This window comes from Lontra canadensis, unplaced genomic scaffold (genome assembly GCF_010015895.1).
Source record: "Lontra canadensis isolate GAN:19392208 unplaced genomic scaffold, GSC_riverotter_1.0 scaffold73, whole genome shotgun sequence".
Lineage (NCBI taxonomy): Eukaryota > Metazoa > Chordata > Mammalia > Carnivora > Mustelidae > Lontra > Lontra canadensis.
In genome coordinates this window covers 2,957,783-2,985,475 of record NW_022631067.1, presented here as the reverse complement: position 1 = coordinate 2,985,475, position 27,693 = coordinate 2,957,783, and the positions used below count along the sequence as shown (strand labels likewise).

Here is a 27,693-nt window from a genome sequence, read left to right as displayed (position 1 = left end):
ACTCCCTAATATAGTTGATGATTTTTTCAAAAGTAGGTTGCTTCAGTTACACATCATTATCGTTATTTATCAATCCATCTTCGAAGTCCAATCCCAAACTGCCTTTCCGTCGAGAAACGTCAGTCCCACCCTGGGCTCTGTCGGAGGAAACACGCAGGAACCTGGGTTGGAGCCCACGGAGCGGATGCGTCCTGGGACCAGTTAATAAGGCTGAAGGGCCGTCCTCGAGCCGCACTCAGCAGAGACGCGCAGAGGTCCCGCCAGCCCCCCGCACAAATCCGGCTTCACCTGGAACTGAGGTAGGACTGTGGTAGGTCTGAGTGCGTGCCAGCGAATGCCAGAGTTCACCACCTCCGCGGGCATCGGGAGAACCTCCCAGCGCGCCGAGGGATCGATTTGCTTTGCCAAAATGAAAGTAAGAAGAAAGTCAGACACTGGCCGTGACTTAGAAGGCCAATGGGAACATCCAATTTTCTTGAGAGTAACTTCTTCGGTGAATTTTGTCAACAAACAAACAAAACACAGCACAAACAGCAGAGTGATGAGTGCGCCCCTCCCCCACCGTGGGAGCCAGGAGAGGGGCAGGCGTCCTTGTCTTGTTGGTTCAGAGTCTAATACGGTCGCAGATGTTCCCAAACCTAGTCATTGCTCAGATCCAAAAGAAAATTATAAGCAGCTTCAGATTTAAAAACAGAACAAAAAACCCCACACTGAGCATCTTCCTTTGATGTCATTCTCAGACGTGTGACGTCATAGTGATCAAGCCAGACAGATCCTCACTCTGGAAGAGAAAGGAAAGAAGTCAGTGGTGACTGTCACAGGAACAGAGCCATCCTGAGTGAGAAAAAGTCCCCTCATGACCCGTGTCACTTGCAAGCATGATGCACTCTGGGAAGAACCATCTCCTCACTGTGTTTTCTAGGGTGGTTACCCCCCAGCCCCCGCACACACACTCCTCGCCTCTGGAAGCACGGCCCGGGGCTAGTGACTTGAGAGGGTCATGCATGCTCTCTGGTGAGGCTTGGACTGGACACAGAGAAAGGACGCTGCCCTTGCCCTCGGGGACAGAAGCCATGGACCCAGTGGCCAGCCTGCTGTCCCGGCTCTCAGCAGGGGCTGCAGGGGAAAGCTCACGAAGGGACAGACACCAGGGCCCGGGAGCACGTCCCAGAAATCACGCCATCGGGGGTTGGTGGGAACATGGGACAGGCAGTGAACATGGGACTGCCTCGGAAAACCATCCCCCTGGGTCATGTATCGCATTCCCAAAACGGCCAGGACCACACACATTACTGCAGGGACACTCTCATCATCCCACACCCTCCCCATGGGCCTCGCCGCCCCGGGCCAGGTTGGGTCACTGACCCCCAGGAGCCTACTGATGACGCAGCTGTCGGACCCCAACCCGCCCTAACAGCTTCCTGCCTTCAGGGACCAGGATCAAACTTCTTCAACCTGTTCCTAATTTCCATCGTTTCCGGCATGTTTTTAACTTCCTGTGTTCTTCAACGGTCAGACCGAATTGGAGACTTCACCATTTCATAGCGAACTGCCTTTCTTTGTAAACTTCTTGGCTTTTTTTTTTTTTTTTAAGATTTTATTCATTTTGGGAGGAGAGAAGGCACAATAACAAGAACGAGCAGGGGTTGGCAGGGCAGAGGGAGAAGCAGGCTCCCCGCTGAGCAGAGAGCCCGATGCGGGACTCGATCCCAGGACCCCGAGATCGTGCCCTGAGCCAAAGGCAGCTGCTTCACCCACTGAGCCCCCCGGGTGCCCAAAGCTTCCTGGCTTTTTAATCAAATTGCCGAGTGGTCTGTTTGCATCACCCCCACTACTTCGTCGTCCCCGCAAAAGCCCGTGTGACGGCCGAACCTGGACGCTGGGGCCCCTCCGACCGCGGGCGCTGCCAAATTCCACCTCGGACTCCCACCTCTCCCCAAACACGAGCTCGCATTTTGTTCTGAGGCTGAGTGGGAGGTGAGTCCCCGGCGGGCCTGAGCGGGTGTTCGGGGCACTGGATCCACCAACACGAAGGTCTGGGGTTGCGGCTGACTTTAATGATCAGCCAAACGTGGCGGACTTGTCTCCTGCTAACCCCACACCCACCGCCTCGAGAACCGCTAAGCAAGTGCATCCCTCCATCTCCCAAGCGGAAGCACAGTCCCAGAAACCCGCATCAGCCGCTCCTGAGGACGTGCCCCGCTCGTACCAGCCTACTCTCGGGGGCCTGGTGGCCATGCACACCACAGGCTGAGGGGACGCTCCGTCCTGAGACCCAGATCCCAGCATGGGACCTCCCGGAGCGCCCTTCCAGGGCACACGGGACTTTATCCCTCAGCCAGTGTCAAAACCTTCCCTTCTGTGCTTTGTCACGCTGTGAGGAGCTACAAGGACAGGGGGGCCTCTTTCATTCTGGCTGCGGGGTGCTGGTGGGGGAGGGGGAGCCCCCGGGCAGGGGCCAACGGAAAGGGGCCGGGGCTCCGAGGGTCGAGGGTCGAGAGGCAGCGGCCTCCCAGACACGGAACTCCAGATCGGCAGGCTGCCTGCCTCACCGCACCCTGCTCTGCTCCACTCCCCCCTCCCTGGAGCCTGGGAACCAAGCACATTTGCCTCTATCTTTGTTTACTGACTTTTAGAGGAAGTTAAATGATCTCTCTCCTGAAAATTAATCTGCTTCATCCAGACTAGGAAAAAAGTCTTCTAACATGACCAACCTGACATCCTCGCCTTTAAGTACGTATGCTTTCTAAGGGTGATACCAGCAAACTTTCACGGGCTTTATTATCTATGTTAATTCTAGTAGGAGCAAAGTATAAATCATTAATTTTATGATCATTCCACACGGAATATTCATCAGGACAGAAGATACCCCTTGAGTCCATTAGGTGTAGCAGCAAAACAAAAAAAGAAACATCGAGAACCACACGTTGCTCGTGAATGTGATCACCAGGATATCTGGATGCTATCCTGGGGGTGCGCGTCTCCAAGGAATTTAAACTTATTGGCATTCATTGAATTTGTCATATCATCACACACAGTGCTGGTCTGCAGCTTAGACACTGCTTTGGAAAGAAACCCATTCACTGAAGCACGGCCCTAAAATTATTTTATTTTATTTAAGGATTTTATTTATTTATTTGACAGAGATCACAAGTAGGCAGAGAGGCAGGCAGAGGGAGAGGGGGAAGCAGGCTCCCTGCTGAGCAGAGAACCCAGCACCCTGAGATCATGACCTGAGCCGAAGGCAGAGGCTTTAACCCACTGAGCCACCCAGGCGCCCAAAATTAGTTGATTAAAAAAAAAACCCTTGCATTAACAAGATCCAAGTTGTTCCACTGGACAAGTCACCCTGGCCTGCTACTCCCCATCTTGTGACAAATGATGGCCACAGGAAGGACATGTTTCCTCGTGCCTGACACCCTCATTCCTGGGAGGAGGGATAATCCCGGGACTTTTCCTTTGAAAGAGCAATCAGAATGCAAATGAGCAAGGGCCCTGTCATTAAAGACCCCGCCTTCAGTCTGCTCTGCTCTACAAAAAGCAGCAGCAGAAACAGAAAACAAGTCACTGAAGACCTTGTCATGAACACAAGCGGGAAGGCGTCTTTGCCACGCACAGCACCAACGTCGAAACACGGACACTTGTGTCCTCGGTGCGCGGGGCTCCAGGATTCCCAATATGGTGCGCTTCGCGTCTAGAATGTTCTAGAGATAAATCGGGGAAATCTGCACTGGCAAATTAATTCAAGCAGCATTTTCGATACACATTCTGGCTCAAGACATTTTCGTTTTGATTTCTCAGGAGTCTGTGGGTTCGGGTGGCTTCACGGTGCATATCGCAGCGCCAGAATTCAGCGCACAGCCCTGAGTGGTGGCGAGTCAGCCCGGGGAGGCCCTGGTTTCCTCTGCAGAGAGCCTAGTTCCCACCCGCGTTGCACGTGGAGCCCCGGGGCAGGCTGGGTGGGGATGTGCGTGGGGCCCCACAAAGACAGAGCCCCACACCCGACTCCACGGTGCAGGGAGCTCCCAGCACAGCAGCAGGGACCCGACCTGGATCCAACCGGACCGACGTAACCCTTGCAGGTGCTTAGGAGAGCCACAGAGGACAACTTACATGACAAAGAAACAACATATTCTCAAAATGAAAACCTCTATTTCCAGCGGCAACTATGATTAGGAGGAAAGAAACCTGCAATGAGCCCAGACATGCCCTTTGGCCCATTTAAACCTTTGATGTTAAACACAGACTTACAGGAGAACATAAACTTTTCAGTTACATGAGAAATTCCTAGAAAAATAACCCTGATAATACAGTATCTCCACACTTGACTAAAGGCAAAGCTCTCTTGACTATACCAGCAGGAAAAAAAAAAAGTACAGTGAAATGTGATAACAAGCCAGAGATTCTAAGAAAAACGGTTACTTGAACTTTTCATTTAAATAGGAGAAAAAAAAGAAAAACACACAACTTAAAAGGAAACTAGGGAAGACGTTCCCCCAGGACAAACGGGGGCAGCAAATTACTTCACCAACCCTACCCATGAGAGACTTCAAACTGTCTGTCCTATGAGATCACCGTTTCCACTGACAAGTAAGATCATTCCATCCTGACCGCTTGCTGCTGAAGAAATGTCCCAGCCCCAAGTTGAAACTCGATGGAAATGACACAGCACAGACGGGACGAGATGGTCTAGCCCTGGGAAGTGGCTGGGGTCAGAAAAGGGGGCTTCTCCTCCTTTCGCTCCCGTTTAAACCTTCAGGTGAGACCTTGTGTTAATCACCGCACACTAGAGCCCCCAGGGGTCCCGGGCTGGGGGTCCCAGCAGACTCCTACCGCACGTGCGTGTTTCCTTCCTGTGCTTGTCAGTAGGGAGTCCGACGTGCACTTCCTACAAGCTGTGCCACGGCGCGAGCACCCCTCTGTATGCGAGGCCGTGGCGTCCAACAGTGCAGGAGAAACAGGATGCTCGCCTGAGGGGCAGGTCCCCCGAATTCCTGGGGGACCCTGCTCTTCAACCATGAAATGTCAGACCTTCCTAGGTACCAACCAGATGGCGGAGCGTCAGAGACTGGTCAGCAGTGAAGGATGGACTGTAACTGTCCCCCGGGGCCCCCTCCCTGCTCCGCTGGGGCCGTCACTGTCCATTGTTACAAATAAGGAGAGAGGAGTGGGGCTGGGGAGGGAGAGAGAGGGTCTGTAACTGTGATGGGGTCCCTGGAGTTTACACTCTTTACACAGCCCCAAGGGCTCATTCCAGAACTCTCCCCAGCGACACGAAACACTGCCCGGGCCACGGGCTGCGGCCGCACAAACCTGTGTCCCCTGTGAGTGGAGCCCTCAAACCCTACCTGTCCCCAGCATTCTGTATAATGCTTGGTGGCCCTTCCTAAAGCCTCAATGAATTATCTTGAAATAAAGACCCATGTGGTTTACGCCATCTCTCACAGGCAGAAAAGCTATTAAAAAAAAAAAAATTTTTTTAAAAGGAAAAAAAAATTCTTCTAAAGGAGAACGAATATTTAGGACTGTCTGAGGCCCACCAGAAAAGAAAAGCCTCTTCAGTTCACAAGACAGAGAGAGCGAGAGAGCAAGAGAGAGACGCAGGCATTCTAGGCAGAGGCCCACACAGTGTGCCAAATCTGACCTGTTGCCCGTTTCTGTAAGTAAAGTTTTCCTGGAACAGAGCAGATGCTCATTCATTAGCAGATGGTCGCTTCTGCACTCAGCAGCACAGGGGAGTGGTCCTGGAGACTGCCTGCCGCTGGACAGGAGGAAAACTTTGAGGACAAAGGAGGCTGAAGCAGTCAAAATAACACCATATATTCCCATCTGTGCGTTACACCTAGAGACTAATTGATTCTCCCTCTGGAGATTATCTGCAAGCTTCCGTCCTTTAAAACGCAGCACCACGGACTAAAAACCACGCTATCCTGTTACAGGCCCTGCTGAAAAGGACAAAGCAAGTCACACACTCATTATGAGGCCAGCACGCTTTGGGGATTAACTTCCCTTACCCATGGCTCCTCTTGCTTGGTTCTCCATACACAACACGTAAGCACTGAGTGCGTATGATTATCACGAAACATAACCCACCTTCAACAGAGGTGAGCTCACGATATGTCGTCCAAGTCTTTTCTCTTTCTGGGGCCATCTAAGAACAGGAATATAAGCGTTATGCTTCTAACCTATGAAACAGTAAGAATGCTTGAGCCAAGTGACACCACGTGCATTAAAAGTGCACATATCCCATGAACGGTGTAATTCTTTCCTTGGATTTAACATATTATTATGCTCACACATTTACGCTGACATAAAGAATATGTATTTTATGTAGACCACAAAAGTGTTTGTTACATTATTGTTATCTGAAGTTCTCAAACCTAAATATTATGTGTTTCGTTCAAAATTAAGGCATGTACAATAACAATTTATTCAAAATATATTCACCCCAAATATCCTGTTTTTGTATCTCATTTCAAATGCACCTTTCTCTCCTTCAAATACTTAAATACTTAAGAACTGCTATGGGGGTTATTTTAGCTTTATGATTTCATCCCTTTTTTGTTTTTATTACGGAAACCGAAATAAGCATTTTTTGGAAGTCTGAAATTATGCCAAATACAACTCAGATCCCCTCTATAATATCACTGAATAGGAAACAGACTTAGGAGAGTAGTTAAAAAGGGATGGCCTCAGGATTCTAAAATATACTTTGGTTTTCACATTTAACAATAATACTGTAATTTGGAAATGTATTAAAAATAGAGAATAAGCAGTAAAACACTTGTCTTTCATTACAGGAAAAAAGAAAGAAACATTTAATGGCAACAGGAAGATTCTGGAATCCACTGCCCCCCACCCCTGGCCCGCCTCACCCCTGCCCAGCCATCTCCCTTTTAGCCAGGAGCTTCCACGGGGCACCAACGTGCACAAACGTGCCTGACAGCCTTGAGCGTCCACGGCTTCCCCGCTGACTCCCTCCCTGTCCCTAACATGCTCATAATACGGGGTGTCATTGCTGTCTCCCGGGGGCTCAGAACTGAGCTCATTTAAAGGCTCTGGTGTGAATGGGCAGCCAGCCCTCAGGGGCAGAATCCCCCAGCAAAGTCAAGGCTGAGGGTCCCGCCCTGCTGTGCCCTGGCTCATTCCCACCACCACTCATCTCCAAAGCATCCTGGGAGCTTAGGAGTGACTCAGGTCAAGCCATCCCCACCCCTTAGAACCGAATGCCATTCCAATGGCTCAGTACGACGTGGCGGTGGATGGCCACGGGTCCCACCGGAGTCAGGGTCCTGGGGCCCAGGATCTGGCACTGACCAATCCGTTCCTTCTGAAAACGGGGACCTTATTGTCCTGCGCGGAGTTCCTCCCTGGGCCAAGGAGAAGCTACCAAATGAGACTGTGCATGGACCGGTTACACATAAAGCAGTCAGCACCGTCCAGGATACACCTGAGTTTCTGCGTGCAGAGGACCCCATGCCACTGGCCTGACTTGCGCTTTGCGGCTGGGTCCCTTAGCTTCCTTCAAGCTCCTGTAAACGACATCTGCTTGTCACCACCCGTCCCTGCGAACTACAAAGACTTCTTAGCAAGACCCGCAGCCCTGGGCCACCAACCCGAGTCCTCCCACGGCGCTCCCGGGGCGCCCTGCCGCGACCTCTTGCCATCCCAGCACTTCCCTGCATTCAAAATCCCACCCGCGGATGACAGCACGAGCTGGACGCGCAGGCAGCGAACGAACCACTGAATGCGGAGAAACAAGGGCAAGCGGCTCCCGGAGCCACGTGAGTAAGCTTCGGGGTAACTGCACAGAAGCGGACAGAAGCCAAACTGCTTCTCGGGGTGGCTCCGGGCTGGTCGCAGCTGCCCGCTCCCAGCGCTGCATGGACGCCAGCGGCTCGCTGCGGGGCAGAATGCACGGATGGGGCCGGGGTCGCAGGCGTCCCCCCGCGGGCAGGTCCCCTGCGGGCGCGTGAGGCAGGGCAGGCACCCACGCCTCTCCGGGTGCACAGCGAACCCCGCCAGCGCGCGGCTAGCTGGGTTCCAGCCGGCGGGGCTACCCGCATGGGCCTCTGCGTCTCCGGTTTACGCACAAAAGCGCAGCAAACCGCAGATGAGCACTGAGGCTCCACGGTCCATGAGAGAGACCCACACCCAAAGAAAGCAGCATTTATTCAAGTCTCAGGAACGACAAATGCCAAGGCTAAGCTGCAAACCATCTCTGTCAAGTTCATTTACTGAAAAGTAACATCGCGTGAGACAACAGCTGTGCACGGCCAGGCCTCCCGGGCAAAGGGGACTGGACGGTGGTGGCTCCTGCCCCCGCCCCCGGCCCCACCCCAGCCCGCGGGGGTCCACCTCCACAACCCCGCTCCCAGCCATACAGCACCTAGGGCAGGGTGGGGTGCCGCACGCGCTCTCCGTCAGAGTGCTAGAGTGGCAGAGCCGGACGCGCACAGCAGGTGTCTGTCTACCCAGAGGAAGGGTCTCCGCCCGCGCAGAACGCAGTGGCCCGACCCAGTGGGCATTTTCCATGCTGGCTTGCTGGGAGGGGCTTCCCACAGGACGGGCTCTGGTCAGGGGCCCAGCCTGGGATTTCTCACGGCCGCTCGGGAGATCCAAGAGAGCAGGCAAGTTGAACACCTTGGCCCCGGGTGCCTGCTGGAGGCCAGGGCCACGGCTGACACGCCCAGAGCCAGGAGAGCACCCGCTGCCGCGCTCTGGCATGGGAGAGATTCCCGCGGGGATGGAGGGCCCCGGCTCCGCCCACATGGCGGCACACTGGGGACAGGAGCCCACAGTCTCTCACCCGTCCCTCTCCTCTGGCGAGAAGAAAGCCCAGTGAAGGAGCAAAACGGCCAAGCAGAGAAAGACACAGCTTGGGGAGGGGGACACAGGACATTGGGTATGAAGACATCTCTCCTTCCACTGCGAGAAGGCTGGATGGCTCGCGGACCGGCCTGGTCATCACATCCCCAGTCCCTCCAAGCGGGACAGAATTCTCTAGGACTTTTAGAATGGATTTAAAAAACACACACCTTCCCTAGACACCTGTTTAGGGACCAAAATGACAAAAATGTGACAGAGCAGACAGAAGCTTCTCACCGCGGTTCCATCACACGCCGGAGCGCAGCCCGCCCGCCGCGACAGTCCACCCACGGGATCATTTCCTCCAACTCACAGGTACCAGTGCAAGGAGTCGGTGACACACAGTCCACAGGCATTAAGAGAAAAACAATGGTTATTTTCATGATTTTCCTTAGAGAGCAACAAGCCATTCTGTAACTTCTACCTGATGCACTGAACTGACCATGATCGGGCTTCGAAGTGGCCTAGCCCAAGAGGAATGGGAAGAAAACAGCCTCATTCTGAACACTGCCCGCGACAGCAAGACCCCCAGGGGCTGGAGTGTGGGATTCTGCCAGCCATCCACTGTGGAGTCCACGGCGCCTCAGCCACGCATGTCTGCGAAGGCCCTGGACGCGGGCCAGATGGCCACTCAGGGACACACTTCCTCCCACTCCGGCCACTCGCTGCCGTGGGGCCTTCCGCAGCAAGTTCTCTAGAGTTTAGGCCCCGGAGAAATCAAGGAGACCCACGAGCACAGACATACTTTCTAGCACACGCACTTGAGCACGAAAACTGAAATTTCCCATTTCTGGCCTGGACGAGGCAAGAGCATCCCCAAGCGGAGGAGGACCTGCTCCCAGGGACGTAAGCCATCGGGAGAAGGCCATCCGTCCCACTGAGACGGAGGAGCCGAACACGGTCTATGTCTGCTACCGTATTCTGTACACAGTTCACCGAAATTAAGTGAAACAAACCTAAATCCTGAAGACGGACCTCCACGCCACGTCAAGTCTGAGAACCACAGAAGCTACAAGTAACTGCACACAAATCCATGTGCGAAACGTGCCTTTGCCTCCCACACAGGCTGGGTGGGCGGGTCCTCCCAGTGGCCGCGGGTTCCCCCCCGGGTGTCCGCAGCCCCCAGCTCACTCAGCACCAGCACTGTCCTGTCGGGGGTTCTTGCCACGGAACACAGGGAAGATTTGGTTCTCCATCGGCTGGAAGACGGAGCCAGTGCGCTGCACAGCCAGAGCCGGGCACTCCCTGGGACAAGCAGAGCCTGCTGGGCCCCCAGCTCAGGGGTCGTTCATAAGCGGCATCAAGAGGCCCTGACCCAGCTCCCAACTCAGCCACGGTCTGTCTTGTCGGGGTGACGGCCTTTCCCCCCACCCCAAGGAAGCCACTGCGTCAACCGGAAGAGCCAGAACCAGGCAGCAGCAGAACAACCAGGGCCGCGCCACCGTCCCGGCCCAGTGGGTCTCTCCAGCCTCAGGTTTTTCCTCTAAAACTAAGAACAACAAGAACCTCCCTCCCAGGAGGTCCTGAGCACTCGACCACGTTCAGAAACGTCTCATAAGTTCCGAGGTGCTTCAGACGTTTGTGTAGCCAAGTACGTGACTCCTCGCGGGGGCAGGGGCTTGGCTGCTTATCTCCGTTATCCGCACCCCGTCGCATCGCAGGGCCTCGGCCCACCTTAAGGGCTTCTGCCATCTTCTCTGTGAGTTTGGAGAAGCAACGTCAAGAGCCGCCATGTCCCTCACCAGGCAAGAACCACAAGATGGAAGGATCAGATGACTCCGGTAGGAAGGTTTTTAAATACTCTGTGTGTTATTCTGAAGATTCTACTCTGCTTCTATACTGTTAAATACGAGCTGACAGCTGTACAACAGCTGACCCTGACCGGGCCCTACAGGTCACTGTCCCTTGTCACCTCTTTCATCGCCTGATAAGCTCTGCCTTTCTTTCTCCCTCCTCATGAGTCACACGGATCCACTTCTCGTTTCTAACTCAGGAGTGTGGCAGCAATCTTCTGCCCCAGGGCCTTTGCATGGCTATTTGTTCCCTTTGCATATGTGGATTCTCTCCCCAAACAGCTACAAGACCTGCTTCCTCATCACCTTCAAGTTGTCCCCTTTCTCCTCTCTCTGCTCCCCACTTTATTTTCTGGAGCATCTACTACTACCTGCAATGCTTCACCGTATGAACCCATTTCAAAATTAAATCTATTTCCTGGGTCTCAAATACAGACCTGAGACTGAATACCTTTCACTTTTCTTTTTAGCATGGAAACCAAACCAATTTCTTTTTAACCCACACTTTAATATTTTTCGAACACGTGAAACATTTTAAGTGTTTAACAAGTAACAATTGGCATCTTTGCAATGAAAAAATATTCAACAATTTGATTGAATCTGCAAGTTGAAGGCAGATCTGACCTTTCTGCCCCTGTCCCTCCCACCCACTGCCCTTCCTTCTATCAAGCAGCCCCTATGTGAAGGCCCCAACCACCCAATGAGCAATTAAAAGGTAAAAGCACAGGAAAGTTGCCTGGAACTACTTCCCACATCAGCCTGATGGGCTGGTAACACAGAGCCGCCAAGCCGATGGACTGCCCGCCTCTGGCCACCGTGGCAGAGGATGGGGCTCCAGCAGCAGCAGGTCCCGGAGTGGGAGGCTCCACGAGCAGAGGGGGATGCTGGTGGCCATCGGGACCCTCCTCCGCCCAGGAGAGGGAGGGGCCTTCCCAGCTAGGTCACGAGGTCTATAAAAGGACAGGATCTAGGCATTCAAAAGGGGCTTCAGATCCACCTGCATACCATCAAAGGTGTGTTATAGCTGGGTCTGAAGCAAATTTGGAAATTGTTAGGACAGTGGCTAAAATCTCCAGGTTCACTTTTCACGGAAGGGCACCCCGGCGCGCAAGCAGCCTCCGCAAACATTTCAAACGTGAGCTTTCCCCATGGGGTTGCAGAATAAAGGATGAGCTCACAGAAAGAACTCCCACCAGCCCAACTGAAGAGAGCATGTACTCTGTGAAGCAGCAGTGGGTGGTGGGCCGAGAAGAACCAGAAGACTCAGGAAAGGGAAGCCATTAACCTAGTGCGGGAAGTTTCTGGAAAACTCCCTCTGACAGCGAAGACTGGGTACAAAGACAGATCCCGAGACAGTTCCAGGGCACAGGCTGTAGTGGGCTACACCCAGCAGCTCGGACCCCAGCAAGATCAAAGCTATTGCTTCTGAGCCGGAAAACGATCCAGAATCCTGGGAAGTCACCCCAGGGTGTCGGGGGAGGGGCTCCGCGCTGGAGATGCTCCCCCATCAGAACCTTCGGTGAGGCCGGCCCCTGCGAAGGGTGGACACCCACCTCTCGGAGCAGTGCCCCAGGAACAGCGGGTGTGGGGAGCTCCGAGGGGCCAGAGGCTGGCGTCCCATCGCCCCTGCGAGGACTTGGACATTGGGACACACTGAACCTCAACCGAGTGACGGCTCAACCGTCTCTGACTCTAGGAAATGGCTTAAGACCTGAAGAATTCTGAACATTCCCGTGGAAGGGGACAGACTCCAGAGTGTGGAGATGAATGCTTATCAGCCAGTTATTCTAGGAACTTAATTAAATGCTCCACAACAGAGAAACTTGGGTATTTTACTGCTGGGGTTATTTCATTTGGAACGGAGGCTACTAATAAACCAGCCCTACTGATAAGCTAAACTGCAAATAATGATAAGAAGTAAAATGGAATTAAGGTGAGTCAGTTCTTCTGCCTCTTTAAAATTCTGATATGACCCCAAATACCAAAATGTCATTATATTTGGAAGTCACACAAACTTCAAACTTGGAAAGAAAGCGCTCATTTGAAAAACTGTCAAAGTAAGGAAAAGCTAAAGAATGTTTTTAAATTCATTAATGTTTAGAAGTTTGTCAGGCTTTCATATCTAATATGTCCACACCATGCATTATTTAAGTTTTCTTTTTTTTTTTTTAAACTAAATCAGCTGAAGTGAGTTTTCTGATGCCAACTATAATGCAACCGTACCCTCCGGGTTTACAATATCCTAAAAAAGGAAGAAATACAGCTTTTGCAGTATTGCAACTAATATATTTTGCTAAATCCTACCTAAATATTTTCAGTTGACTGTACATTTAGAAGTCTACTCAGCAAACGAATGAAACTCTTTGAAGACATGTCTTCGAACTTACTTGATATATACAACCGGAAGAGGGTAGCGAATGGTTTTGTTTTCCATTTCATCTGTGTACACAAAGCGCTATTTTTGGTCACATTTATGCCAGAAAACAATTTCTGAACACGCTACTCTAATGTAAGAATAAAACAGAAGCACCCACTGCCAGTCGCCTGAGTGATTTATCTTCTGAAACACACGTCCAGGCTGCCGCGTAAGAAACTGACCACTTTCTAGCAACCTCACCCGCCCGAGGAGTCCAGGAGCTCCACGGTGCCCACAGGTCCCGACGTCCTCGTGCCTCCGCTTCTCACCTTTCAACAAAACCAAGCTGCTCCACACACACTAATCCCTGCCTGGTTTAATCCTGCTTGTTGCTCAGAGTTTCTAAAGCATGATTTGCTTAGTTTTCAAACTTAATAAGAACATCCAGGCCTATTTCCAAAACGGCTTCCCCACCTCACAATTCCCCCAACTCATCCACCCACCAGGTGCCCGACACCCTGCTTGGGGACAGGAGAGGAGGTGCTGGTCAGACCCCTCAGTGGGGACAAACCCCCCACCCCCCACCCCGGGGGGTGTGGCCGTGGCTTCTCCAACAGGCCTGGGAATTCCGGGGCTTCGTGGGGTTGGGGGGAGACACTGCGGTCCCTACTTTGGCTGGCATCCCCCGCACCCGCACCCCGCACACTTGGCAGGGCAGCCATGTCCGTTCCAGGGGTGCTCTATGGAAGGGATCCAAGCCTCGCCCCGGGAAAGATTGCTGGCTTATCTCTGAAGACTCCCTACAGAGGGGCACACCACGGTCTTTATGGGTCAGCTTTTCTATTTATCCTGATAAGTACTCCCCAGACCCAGAAGCAAAGAGACGGGGCACTCTGAACTCTGCTCTCCCTGCTCCCCAAAAAGCTGCACTTACGGGGAGGGCAGGGCAGTGTCCCGTTTCGCTGAGCACCCCGCGGCAGGTGGCCCGGGGTCCCGCACAGCTGGGTAGACTACCGGGTCTCCCTGTCTACCAGGCAGGCGCGTGGGCCCAAGGCTGCCATCTGCTCGGAAGGAAGTCGTCTCTCCAAGGATGCGAGGGACCAGCAGCTCATGCAAACAAAACCAAGTCACCCACAGCGGCACAAGACCGCAGATCCCCACTATGGTTCTTAAAACTACGGACAGCTTCTGAGCTCAGGTTGGCGGACGCCTTCCCTTATGCCTCAGAAAGTGGGGTTGCAGTTACATCATTAGGAAGGTAGAAAAACCACTTTTCTTGGTGTAAAACTTCAGTTACATGATAAAAAAAAAAAAAAAGTCTTGCAAACAAGACAGGCACTCATGAAAGGACCCAGTGCCCAGAAGATCACCACTTAGCAAAAACTGATGAATTAACTTATCAGTCCTTAGGCAAATTCTAAATTGGTTAGTTTTCAAATACACTCATCATTAAAGAGGTTAATGACTCATTTCTTAGGAAACCGTTAATGGACTTATTCGTAATGAGGAGATTATGATATTTCACATATAGAATGAATACATCATAAAGACACCTCAAGCCATGACCAGGACAACTGTGCAGGTTGAACCCATCACAGAGATCAAGGACATCTGTCTCCCCAGATGAAAGAGGATTTTCCATTTGAATTATGCCAGGAATTCTCTTCTTTTCTTTCTTTTTTTTTTTTTTAACAAGTAAGTACATGATCTTGAATATCAGCCAAACCTTCGCCTTTCTGCCTCACAGTAAACATTGCCCACATGGCCGTGAGCGGGCTCATTCCCAGACTGACAGCCCACGGCCTTGCTTCGATGCGTCCCCTACTTCTGGTGACCAGACCTTTTAGTCCATGCTTGGAGCACAGTGTCCCCAAGTAAGACAGGCAGATAGCACTTCTACAAGCACTGAGGTGTTCTGCAGCAAATGGCAGCCCCGGAACAAAGTTACTCATCAGTACACAAAGGACCCACAGAGAGAGCACACACTCGATTCTTTCTTGATACTATTTACAAACATTTCTACCAACTAATTAAATGGCGACCTTGGAGAAGACGTCTGACCTCCCTCAGCCTCCCTGTTCACAACCTTAAATGAGTTACATTATACCAACACTTCCCAGCTCTTCTCCCTTCACACGAACTCAACTCGATTCCCTGTGGGTTCTCCCCCCGCTTCGTGGAAGGAGTCTGAATGCACTTGGGGCTGGGAGGGCAGGGAGGTGTCTTCTCCAGTGTAAGGCACAGCCAGCTTTGCTGAAGTAAAAACAGCTGGAGGGACTGCAGCTTTTCTCGCCGCAGACCCCCAGAATGCCGGGAAGCCAGCCTGGAAACCTCCAGAACCTGTCACCAACCAACAACCCGAGACAACGACGCCAGCGACACCATAACAGCCATCAAAGACCCACCAGATTCCAAGCTCTTCACAATGCCGGGCGTATCACTGGTTTAAAAAAGTTAGGGTGCGGTCCTCCCGTGTCCTACTTCCTGCTCACCTGCCCACGTTTTCTTGGGAATGAATAAATACACGGAAGAAAAAAAGAGAGAGAGAAATGAAGTAACTATCCCCAAGTGAGATACAACACCACACAGTCCCCGGGAGAGTTGCCGGAGGCGGGTCCACAGTCCAGTCCGCACGTGACTACTGGCTGGGACCTTCGGAAGCAGACACCGGGAGACATGGGACAGAATGAAAAGCGCACGAAGACGCAGAGCCCCAGGACGCTGCCAGACCGTTCGCTGGGACTGCCAACAGTCCTCCTTTCGGCTCGGGGAACCTGGCAAGTCCCGGGGCCTCCCTCAGCAGCAGATTCCTGCGGCACTGGGTTTTGGGGCATTACGTGATACTACAGGTAGGAAAATGTCTCTCCACCACAAAGTGGGAAAACACTTTCTGGATTTTAAACAATTCCTTTGACCTAAAGGGGATAGGGACGCACAATAATCTTTCAATATTGATCAGGATAATGGTTATAATGTCACCATCTCCAGCTGCAGCTGCCCTCAAGCTCTGGGACCGTCAGTTACCCACCACTGGAGGCAAAAGATGGACTGAAAATAGCTACTGATAAATTTGCGGGGAGAGAGCACTATCTCACACTCATAAACACGGCAGGCTATGCATTAGGACTAAGGAAAAGCATAAATCCTTCAGATAAACATATGGATTTTAAGGTAATTATGAAAATCACATAATATAATGAAATCTTTCACAATCCCCCTTCTTACACATTAAAAAAACTGAAATTTAATCCTAGACTGTAATAATTCACACGATGATTTATACCAATACCAACAGTGGGGCTAGATTAAAGCACCAGTAAGACTTTAATTGTACTTGTGGTTTTAAAGTTTTAACATGATTAGAGAATATGTCATTATTCAATATTCGAGTTTCAATTTAAAAAGAAATTCACATCAAGCCTCTTGGTGCATGACCAGAGGAGACATGGAGGCCCTTACCCCATAACACACACACACAAAATATTTCTTTCTGGAAAATTTGATACTCAAAAATCAATACTAAAGGGGTCCCTGGGTTCAGTCATTTGAGCATCAGACTCTCAATTTGGACTCGGGTCCCCATCTTGGGGTCATGCAATGGGGCCCCGAGTGGGGCTCTGTGCTCAGCACGGAGTCGGCTTGTCCCTCTGCCTCTGCTCCTCCCATCTCTAAAATAACTAAGTAAAACCTTAAAAATAAATAAAATCAACACTAAAATAAAACCCAGTATTTACAAGGCGCTATGAACCTTTAAAGTAGATCTACCACAAAGTTTGACCAAATATTCCAAATTTCAGTAAAAGCACAGCAGGCAAAGACTATTTTGTAAGTCTTTTCTGTGCGCGTCTACGCATGTGTGACGTAAGCAAAGAGGGCAGGTGGCAAATCGGAAGACGCATTCACCTGACGGGAGTTTTACCACGTCTCTGGACATGTGAAAGCAACTTTATGCAAACTTAGTGTTATTCCAGTCCAATCGCCAAGAAATCAGAACCACTAACTTGCCGATTTTATTACTTGTAAACACGCAGCCTTTACACCGTGACCCAGTTCTATCTCAGCGTTCCGTGCAAGGAATTCAACGAGGCAGCGAGATCACCACACCCGGAAGGACCCCGTATTGTTTGCTTCCACTGAGCAAGACGGTAGCGTACAAAGTCTGTTCCAGCTCCCTCTCCTCAAACCTTCTGTGCCTTTCAGGTTTGCGCCCAATTCAAGCAAGTCTCTGCGGCTATCGAGAAATAATCCGATGATCACCAGCAAGGTCCAGCCTCAGCATTTCCCCCGTCCTGACGAGGACTCCCCCATTTCCCCACTGAACTCAGTCTGCAGGTAAAACTAACACAGAGCCTCCCCCACTGAAATTCAGAGAGTGTGTTTTCAGAAAACCCACGACCTGATCAATAACATGCTTATAACGGATCATACGGGAAGGTCAGAACACTCTGTTTTCATTTGTTTACTAAAAAAGCCAACATTAAGATGCGCTCCCCGTCTTGTATAGAAATACACATCCTCCCCCCGTATTACTAGACAAAATCGGCAGTGAAGTCCCCTATTATGAGTGGACTCGGGTGGAGAACGGGCTTTGGGCGGGGCTCTACTTCCCTCTGAGTTTTCCCCACTCTACTTGGCAACGCAGGTAAGAGTAAAGTTACATTTTCCCTTAAGTTTCTAAGGTGAAATGGGAACACTTGATTCTGCGCTACCCAAAAAAACAAAACAAAAAGAACCCTCTCCACGTGCCAAATCTGATACCAAAAGTTAACCAGCTCCTGGAACTATGCTTCTACAGAAAATGCCTTAGTGGGAATTTTAACAGAAAACCCATTATACTCATGGTGTCCGTTAAACTGCTGCAAGTTCTCCTCTCCAGAAAAAAGAGAGATTCATTTAATCCACAGAGCTCCAGAGAAAATAAAACATTAATTATCTATGAGAATTCTTTTGTGGGGGAGGGGGACTGCGGAAGAGCAAATGACTCTAGCAAACTTCGGAGGTTCCCCTATGGTGTCTGACAACTACACAACCCCAAACTGCAGGAGGGGCGACCCTAATTGAACCAACCCAGGCCCAACACTGGATTCAGCAGCTCAAAGTTGAAGGTTCTGGTTTCCTTTCAATACACCCCATGCTGAGAGTCAACACTATCCGTTAACAACAACAACAAAAAAAGATGTATATTCTAATTGCAAATTTTCATCTTGACAGTATCTTTTACATATAAACAAATCATAAAAGGGCAGTCTTAATGCAGTTTCAGCATTAGGATGCTGTTTTCCTCAACTGTTATTTTCCTATGTAATTTAACCTCTGCTTCTCTGCAATGGATAATTATCTATGCACAACATCTCAAGTTAAGTAAAGGGGGGGGAAACACGGTTCTTCAAGACTGGAGTGGAACTAGCAAGGAAGCAAAAAAGACACACGTTTCTTAAAAGGGTATTAGCTCCATTTTCAGATTGAGGTTTTGGGGTTTTTTTTTAAGAACAGTCATGGGCAAAAGTGATTTTCCTGTAAATACTCATGGTTTCAAGGCAGTAAGTATCAAGGGCATCAATGGTTTATGAGCAGGGCCCTCTAGAAGGGCACTTTAACTGTTCTTGATTTTTATGATCTGCTGGACCGCCCAGCGGCCAAGGACACGGAAGGGAGAGAGTCATAATTACCCCATTTTACAGACAGAGAAAGTGAGAAAGTGGGGTTAAATGGTTTTCCTCTGTCCCACAATGACTCATTAAGATCAGCAACCAGAAACCCGGTTTCCTGATTCCTGGTTTAATGTTCCACAATACTACGCTTCCTTCTACGAAGTACTATTTTTGTAAAGGTTTCTCTTCCAATAAAGGAAGTAGACCAAGTCACGTGACTTTCATTCACGAAAGCCCGTGTGTTTTCATTAGCACCTGAGTCCTCTGTTCCTGGGAACAGGGCAGGAGCGGCGTCCGTTATTATCTTATTACCACAGGAGCTGGCCAACCAAAGCAGGAGACCACGCACAACAGAAAAACAAAGGGCATGTGGTTTGTCAAGGGATCTCACCGGGGTTCTAAAAATATTCATGTTCTTTGCTTTCAGATTTCCAATAGGCAATCCTTTCAAACGTAAATCGTGATTATATTGTTCCTTTGGAGACATTCCTCTTATCCCCAGACTCTCTGGCCATAGGACGCGGATGAACAGTCCTTTTAGCAAACAGAATTTAAATACAGATGCTTCAGTGGTAACTCTTATCTAACCTGTCTTACACAGACATGAAAACCAATTTTAGAATAAAATCCCGAGACGGAGGAACAGAAACTGAGATAGCACTTTTTACAACATACAGCAACCTCCAATCATAGGACAAAATGTATACAGTTAGTTTTCAAATGCTGCTTTGAAACAGAGTAGATCCGTACTCTAGTTCCAGTTCGGAAACAACAACGCTCAGACAAATGGGTTGGATTTTTCTACACACACACACACACACACACGCACACACAGAACACACAGTAAGACCCTTCCCTTGCTCCCAAGTAAGATGCGTAACTGAGAGTTCAATTATTATTTGCTCTGGGTTAATATATATAACTATTGTATCACATATATTATTATATATTAACCCAGAGAGCGCACGCGCACGCGCGCACACACACACACACACACACACCCCTAAGGTGTACTAACTTGTTTCCTTTGCTAAGGCACAGAAATCCCACCATCCCCAATCCTACTGTAAACAGCCATCAAGCCTTGCAGGAAACCAGTATCTTTGTTACCGCTTATGCAAATGCCAAGCCCTGCCCAAACAACCCCAAATTATTCGGCTTCGGCATAATTAATGACGTCTCCTCACGGGCGCCGAGGAGCTCAGTGTGTGCACAGAAGCCTCCTCTGAGCACCAGACCAGCGCACGCGATGACCCAGGAAGTTCTCCTATTTCATCTTCAAAGAAACGCTTTGCAAGTCTTCCTCCCTATAAATCATTCTCTCAAAGGACGCTCATCTCCTGGGAACTTTTTACTTACGAGCACCACAAACCAACTTCTACATGCGCACGTGAGGTACATAAAAGTGGACGCTCCCTGAGTTCCTTTCTCCGCAGACCACAACTCAGGTTCACGTCCATAAAGACGACATCCCTGTCCTTCCTGTTCTCCGGTTCTGTGTCACATCCGTTTACTAGATCTATTTAGCATGTAGTCCTTTTAAAAAACTGGTTTGGGCACCACAATGGATCACAGCTCTCTATTTGCTTAAAAAGAGTCGCTCTCCTTCTTACCAGGGGGCTTAGCATAATGCCCACAGAGACTGGAAAAACAGCAAGCAAATCCCGGCCTCATTCCTGTTCAGCCGGCGTGCAGCGTGTGACCGGCTGCTTCGGTTTCAGAGTCCTGAATCCCATAGGTTGAAAGGAATTTTATACTGGTGGGAAAACCAACAAAACAAAGCAAAATCAGGTCTCCAACTAAACTCCTCCCTTGAGGTTTAAAATTTTCTCTAGTCTGCAAAGGCTCATTCTATCATACACGAATCACGCTCCCGAATGTATCTCCTTTATCAGAAAGGCCTTGAATTCTTGCAGGCTTGGCCACGCAAACCCCAGCTCACTCCTCCTGATGCGGCCAGAACCCGCTCCCGAGGCCTTGCGCGGTCCAGTCCAGGTTTTTGCTGCCTCCTTCCCCAAAAGGCGTAAAAGGTGTTATGTTCTCAGGCTGCTTTTCTGATTAGAATCAGATTTCAGCAAAATGTACTTTCATGTTCACTAGGGCATATACCCTATACACCCATCTGGGCAGACGAAAACAACTTTTTGTGAGGATGCATCTCTCCCCCGACCCAGTTCCAGTACTGCGGGGGCCGTTTCTCCGGTCTGTGTCCTGGCAGGCGACTCTTCCTTCCACCCCAGGACACACACAAGCCATTTTTCAGAAGTATCTGCAAGGGCTTCACTTAACTCCAAGCGCAGTGACCTTCAGTGGAGAGTCGCCGGTTATGGGATACATTCCGACCAGTTCCACGGGATCTAATCAGATGTCACAGCTCTATGCTCCTGGTAACTCCCTTTAAATGAAGCCAAACAGCTCTTCCCCTGTCCTAACAGGACAACTGGCTGTTTACCCTATCGCTGTACTTCCGAGCGCCAGGGACCAACCGTCCCAGCAAACTCCAAACCCCATGCTGGACTCAGGTGGCATTCTGCTACTCTGTTTGTTTTAAGGACAAAAGGCACACACGGATCCCCAAGCCCCTGAGATCATCCCCTCGGACCCTCTGCAGCCTGCTGACCTCAGGCCAGCACAGAACTCAGGCTACGGAACGCTATTTGCCACTTTGCGTTTTGGGATTTATCTTATGGTCCCCCCAGAGCCTCTCCCTGCCTAGCAGCCCACCCACCACCACCAAAGAAAATGAGGAAATGAACCCTAGCTCCCCCTTGTTCTCCACCCCCCCCATCCCCCAGCCATTTGAAGTTTGAGATCCTCAGAACACACCACCAGCCAAGCAAGCACACCCCTCCCTCCTCGTGGGTATTTGATGGCACTGTCACGCCCAGCTGTTCTGGAAAAGACCTGTGAGGTCGTCTTCTTGTTCTCCCTAAAGCACTGATACTAGACCCTGCTGCACGTTCCCATCACCTGGGCAAACTCTGAACTGCACCAGGGCCTGCGGTCTGCCCGCTGGAGGCTTCGCTTGCTTGCATCTGGGCCAGGCCCCAGAGGTAACTTCCTCAGGGGAGGTTCACGGGGGACAGGGCACTCAGAGGACGCCCCCCAACCAGCAGCATCAACACAGCCTTCTTAGGAAGGCGCAGTCTCGGCCACACCCTAGACTCAGCCATCGGAACCTGGGCAACCCCGCCACCCGGGTTTAGCTCGGACCAGGTGACGGCCAGGTAGACCTGGACTCCGCCGCTTTCCTGCCGTGCGTGGCACCGTCCCCATTTCAGACCCTCAGGAGAGAATATGGTTCACTGTTCCCTGCTGCAGCCACCAAAACGGACACTCATTTTCTAAATGATCTGCAGACCTGTTGTGATAACCTCTGAGCCGCCACAAAGATCAGGTGGGACATGGTTCCAGGAAAACAAAGCAGAAGGTGAGGCAGCTGTCAAACTTAAGGTCAAGAACCCGCAGCTGGCACTGTGGGGCAGCTGACCTGGGAAGACACCGCCCTGGGAACCAATGGGAAGAGGGTGCTGGGCCGGAAAAACAAACCCGAGTCTACTGAGTGGGAAACTTCACCTTCGACTCAAAGACCACCGGACTACTCTTGGTGTCTGGAGAAGAAGGAAGCCAGGGGAGGAGCCCCAAGGAAAACAAAACAAGGAGGCTGGTCCAGTATTTTGGCGCTCAGGTCAAGGTACCAGAGAAGAGAATGGCAGTGAACCCAGAGCCTGCTCACGGACTTCCCCACCCTTCCACCCGCCAACCACGAGATCCAAGGGCCTCACCTTTCACAACGGTGGCCTCCTTCAGGTGATGGGACAAGAAGTCAATGCTGGCATAGGTGTTGGCAGAGGGGAGGGCGCCAGGGCCTGGTCCCCCGCAAACCCCACTGCTACCGCTGCCCCCCACAGCGCTGATGAGACCCCCGAGGCTGCGGGTCCGGCCCCAGGTGCTCTTGTCTCCGGGCTGGGGATGCGGATGCTGCTGTGGGGTTGGTGACAGCCCAGGCTCGTCCCTCACGTCGATGGCGATGTAGTTGAGGCCATTCTGGAAGCCGGCAGAGGTCTCCCTGCACATTGGAGAGCTACTGCCCCCGGGGCAGCCCACCAAGCCACCCGGCTGACTCGGTACCCATGGGCGTGCCTGCTGGGGGGGCGGCGGCTGCAACTGGCGAGGGGACATGGGGTGCTCGTCACCCCCAGCCAGGACGCCACTGCCGCCCCCTTCACTGCTTTTCCTGAGAGAGACGTTTTCCACGGAGGCCGAGTTGTGGCGCTTAGGGTTATGGGCGAAGGACGGGGACACGGGGGTCACAGTGGTGGTCGAGGAGAAGGTCTCGGAACTGTGGCGCCGCCGGCCCCCCTGTGGGTCTGCGCGGATGACCTTGGCTCCCCGGTGAGGGTCCGGGGGCTGGCTAGCCTGCAGGAAGGCCTCGACTCCTGACACCTGATCCATGAGACTCAGCCTCTTCAAGCCGGACGCTGGGCTGGTAACACGGGCACCTTCCGGCTTCGGGGGGGCCGCGATGGGTTGTGGCGGGGTGGCAGCCACACCAAAGGCCATCTCGGTGTAGTCACCGTTGTCCCCGGTCTCTGAGGACGAAGAGGAGGCAGCGCTGGGGCCCTGGCAAGTGGACGCCTGGGGCAGGCGGTACAGCTCCCCTGGGGGGGGCGGGGGGGGATGCTGTGGCTGCAGCGAGGAAGCGGGGGCAGCGGGGCGCGGGGGCAGCGGCGGGTAGGGGGACGAGGCCTCGGGGGACAGCAGGGCATCCAGGGAGCCCACGGGGTCCCCGCTCTGGGTGCCCGGCTTGGGCGACTTGGGCGAGCTGAAGTCGAGGTTCATGTAGTCAGAGAGCGGGGAGCGCTGCCTGCTGTCGCTGCTCGTGCCCGGGGTGCCGGAGCCCAGGGACGAGGCCGGGCTGCTGGCGGACAGCAATGAGGACGAGGAGGCCGCGGAAGCCAGCAGCGGAGGCGCGGGCGGAGACAGGCGAGCTCCGGCATCGCCAAAGTCAATGTTGATGTACTCGCCGGGGCTCTTGGGCTCGGACGGCAGAGGGTACTCGTGCATGCTGGGCAGGGTCTGCAGCCCCTCCAGGGACAGGCGTGTGGGCCGCACTAACCGGGCGCGCTGATTCAGGAAGCCCTCTGGGCGGCCGCCGCTGCTGCCACTCGGCCTGCTGGGCGAAGGCACTACTGGGTGAGGAGGCTGGCTGTGGCCGCCTCCCGCCGCGAAGGCGCTGCTGGACGGCGCGTCCCCCGGGCTGGCCGGTGGTTCGAGCCTCTCCTCTTCCAGGATGCGCCCCACGGGGGAGCTCATGAGCACGTACTGGTCGTTGTCCCCGTTGCAGGTGTAGGGAGCCTTGTAGGAGCGGGGCAGGGAGCTATAGCAGTAGCCGGGGACTCCCCTGAGCATCTCCCCGCTGCCATGCAAGGCAGCCGAGAAGAAGTCGGGAGGGGTCCCCGAGGTACCGGCATCGCTGGGGGACATATTGAGGTAGTCCCCATTGGGGAGCAGCTTGGTGTCGGCATTCTCCATGGACAGCTTGGAGCCACACCACATACGCATGTACCCACTGTCCTCGGGGGAGCTCTCGGCTGGGGAGCTCGTCTTGTAGCTGCCCCCGCTCGCTGGAAACGCCCTGCTGACTGTAGGGGTGGGCCCGGGTACCGCGGTTCCCGTGGGGGGCAGGGCTGGGGCCACAGCAGTGCGAGGCTGCAGGATCTGCTTCGGGGCGGACACGCTAGTGGGGCTCATGGGCATGTAATCATCACTCTTACAGCTGCCACTGCCCCCACCCAGGAGGGCCACGCCAGGGGTCATGGGCATGTAGCCATCGTCGGCACCCAGGTTACTGCTGGAGCTCCTGTGGGACCCGATCTCGATGTCGCCGTAGTCCTCGGGATAGGGATGGTAGGCCACTTTGGGAGACGACGCGGGACAGGTCGGGCAGAGGCGGCCGGAGCTGCCAGAGAAGGTGGCCCGCATCAGGGTGTACTCATCCAGGGACGCAGAGGAGGGCTGCGGCACCGGCCGCTGCCGGGCAGGCGTGGTCAGGGAGTAAGTCCTCTTCCTCAGCCCTCGGTCCAGGTCCTGGGCCCCGTCCCCCGACACTCTGCGGTAGGGGCGGCCGCAGTGGCTCAGGGGCCGGTCCATAGTCATGTACCCGTACAGCTCGCCCCCGCCGCCGTCCCGGGCCGGGGGAGTCTCGGCGATGGACTCGGGCGTGTTGCTCCTGTGGCCGCAGAAGGCTCTCAGGTCGCCGGGGCTGGAGCCGTACTCATCCAGGGACATGAAGCCGGGGTCGCTGGGGGAGCCCGAGGCCGAGGCGCTGCCGCTGGAGGGCCGCTGGCCGGCGGGCTGGTGCAGGGGGTGCGGCAGGTGCGGGTGGGCGCCGGGGGGCGGCGGGTAGGAGCCGGAGCCGTGCCCGCTGCTGGACGACAGGCTGCCGGGGCTGGTGGCGGCCGGGGGCGAGCGCGCCACGGGCATGGACATGGACCGGCTGTGCTGCAGGGCGCCCCCTGCCGGCGCCGGCGCCGCCTTGCTCGCGCGGGCCCCGCAGCCTCCGCTCAGGGTGTGCGAGCGGCTCAGGGGCGCGCGCACCGGCCCGGGGCTCAGGGGACTCCCGGCCACCGACACGGGCCTGCCGCCCGCCGCCCCTGCGCCCGCCGCCGCGCCGCCGTCGCCCTCGCTGGCCGTGCGCACCCGACACGAGCTGCACTTGGCGGCCGGCGGGGTGGCGGCCAGGCTGTCCGTGCGCGAGCGGCGCACCAGGCCCGTCTGGCTCGGGGGCAGGTTGACCAGGTGGTGGTGGCGGCGCGCGCCGGGGACGCTGATGGGGTGCGTGGAGGACGAGCCCGACGACTGGCTCTTGCTGCGCGGCCGGAACTCGAACAGCTCCTTGAGGGCCTTCATGGCCTCCAGGATGGTCTCGTGGATGTTCTGCGCCACCACCGAGTCGTCCGCCTGCATCCACAGCTCGCCCGGGCCCGTGACGGCCGAGCGGCCCACCTCGATGAAGAAGAAGCTGTCCGAGTGGCCGCAGCGCCGGATGTTCATCAGCTGCAGCGTCACCGACGGCTGCTCGCAGTTGAGTTTCACGAAGCCGATGGTGCGCGCCGACAGGCACAGGCGGTACACGCCCGTCAGGTTCTTGCTCTGGCCCAGGCCCTTGGGCTTCAGGTTCACCTGCCACACCTCGCGGTAGGCGGCCGTGGCGGGCGCCACCAGCCCATAGCTGTCATCGGCCACGGCGGCGCCGGCCGAGCCGCCCAGGGCGCCGGGCAGGGAGGCGCTGCAGGACGCGGCGGTGGCGGCGGCCGGGGGCGCGTCGCCGGCGCGGCCCTCGCTGACCAGGTCGGTGAGCGCGCGGTACCAGCCCTCCTGCTCCTGCTCGTTCTCGGCCGCCACCGCGAAGTACTCGTCCTTGGTGTAGAGCGCGATCAGGTACTTGTGCTTGGCGTCGGCGCGCTTGTTGATGTTCAGGCAGCAGTCGAGCGCGATGACCCGCTTCGGGGCGCCCGCCTTGCTCCGCCACTTCTTCTCGCTCTCGTAGTACTCGAGCCGCGGCGGCTGCGGCGCCGGCCCCCCGCCCGCCGCCGCCGCCGCCTCGTCGCCGGGCCCGCGCAGCACGAAGAAGCGCTTGTGGCCGTGCTTCTGCTTGCGCAGGTAGCCGCACTTGCGCACGCTGTGGTTGTTGTTGTTGTTGTTGTTGAGGTTGGGGCCGTCGCCGCCCGCCGGCCCGGGGGCCCCGTGCAGCGGCGGGCTCGCCATCGCCGGCGTTTCAGGCCGCGCCGCCCGGCCGGGCGCGGAGGAGCTGGGGGCGCGCGTGGGGGAGGGCGGGGGCGCGGGCGGGGGCGGCTCCCTCCCCCCCGCGTTCGTCCGCCGGAGCCCGCGTCCCTCGGGCCCAGAGGTGGGGAAGGCTGGGGGAGGCCCGCGGGGGCCAGCCCCGAGCGGTGGCGCAGCGCCCTCCGCGCTCCGGGGCCCCGGAGGATGCCCGGCGCGGGCGGTGGCCGCCCCCCGGCCCGGCTGCCCGCGGCCGCTGCCTCCCGGGCGAGATCTCTCGGGCGGCGCCTGGGGACTCGCTGGCTGGGCCGAGAGTCGGGGTCCCCGCGCCGAGCCGCGGGGCCGAGCCTAAGGCGCGCGCAGCCGCACGGGTCCCGCCGCTGCGCCGCGCTCCGGGGTGCCGGGGTGCGCCCAGGCACTCGGGGTCCGCGCCGCCACCGGGGCTGCTGCTGCTGCCGCTGCTGCTGCTGCCAACGGCGAACCGGGCTCGTCGCGGTCCCCGCCGCACAGTGAGTAACACATCGCGCACCGAGTGACTGAACTAAGAAGAGCAAAACAACATGTGACTCGGCGTTACGCAGGCACACACGGCGCGGCCGCCCCGCCCCGCCGCCCGCATTGGCGCCGCGCCCCCCGACGGACGGCCGGCGCAGCCAATGGGCGCGCGCCGCGGGGGGGGCGGGCCGCGCGCCCCCGCCCCGCCCCCCTTTCTCCCGGGGCTGCGTTTCCCGCCGTCCCCTCCCCCTCCCGCGGAGGCCGGGGCCCGGGCGGGGTGGGGGCCGGCCCGAGCCTCATTAATCAGAGGCTCGTTGTGGATGCCGGCGGAGGAGATGCCACCCAGGGCGGGAAAAGGGGCGCGCGGGAGGGGCGGGGGCCGGCCTCCGCGCGGAGGGCCCTTCCCTCCCGCCTCGGACTCAATTAATTGGGCTCGCAGCTTCCGCCGGGGAGGAGGCCGGGGGAGGGGACGCCGCGCGGGGCGGGGGCCGGCGGAGATCAAGGGCCGGGACCGCCGGCCGGGGCTGGGCGCCGGGGACGGGAGGTGGCAGCAGCGCCGTTCCTCGGGCCTCACATCGCTGCCGCCGCCCTAGCGGGGGCTGGGGAGACCCGTGAACTCGGCTCCCCTCGCCTCCCCCGCTCCCTCCATCACGCACTTGGGCGCGCGGATCTGGCGCCCAAACTCGGGGTGGGCGCGCGCCCGGCCGCCGCGGCGGGTGTGCGCCTGGGTGGTTCCCGGGAGCCCGGC

At 55.0% G+C, this 27,693-nt stretch overlaps 1 protein-coding gene across 1 annotated transcript; it reads right to left on the bottom strand.

Annotated features, from left to right (window-relative positions):
* Window positions 1-175: 175 nt before the first annotated feature.
* On the bottom strand, window positions 176-26,986 carry IRS2 (insulin receptor substrate 2). Its single transcript, XM_032881052.1, has 2 exons — window positions 22,454-26,986; window positions 176-781 (listed from the first exon to the last, which is right to left on the bottom strand). Exons 1-2 carry the CDS (start codon window positions 26,436-26,438, stop codon window positions 777-779), a joined length of 3,990 nt encoding a protein of 1,329 aa, XP_032736943.1. The 5' UTR covers window positions 26,439-26,986; the 3' UTR covers window positions 176-776.
* Between the last annotated feature and the right edge of the window lie 707 nt (window positions 26,987-27,693).

Coding starts and splice junctions, on each gene's coding strand:
- IRS2 (XM_032881052.1), bottom strand. CDS start 26,438: ATGGCGAGCCCGCCGCTGCACGGGGCCCCCGGGCCGGCGGGCGGCGAC.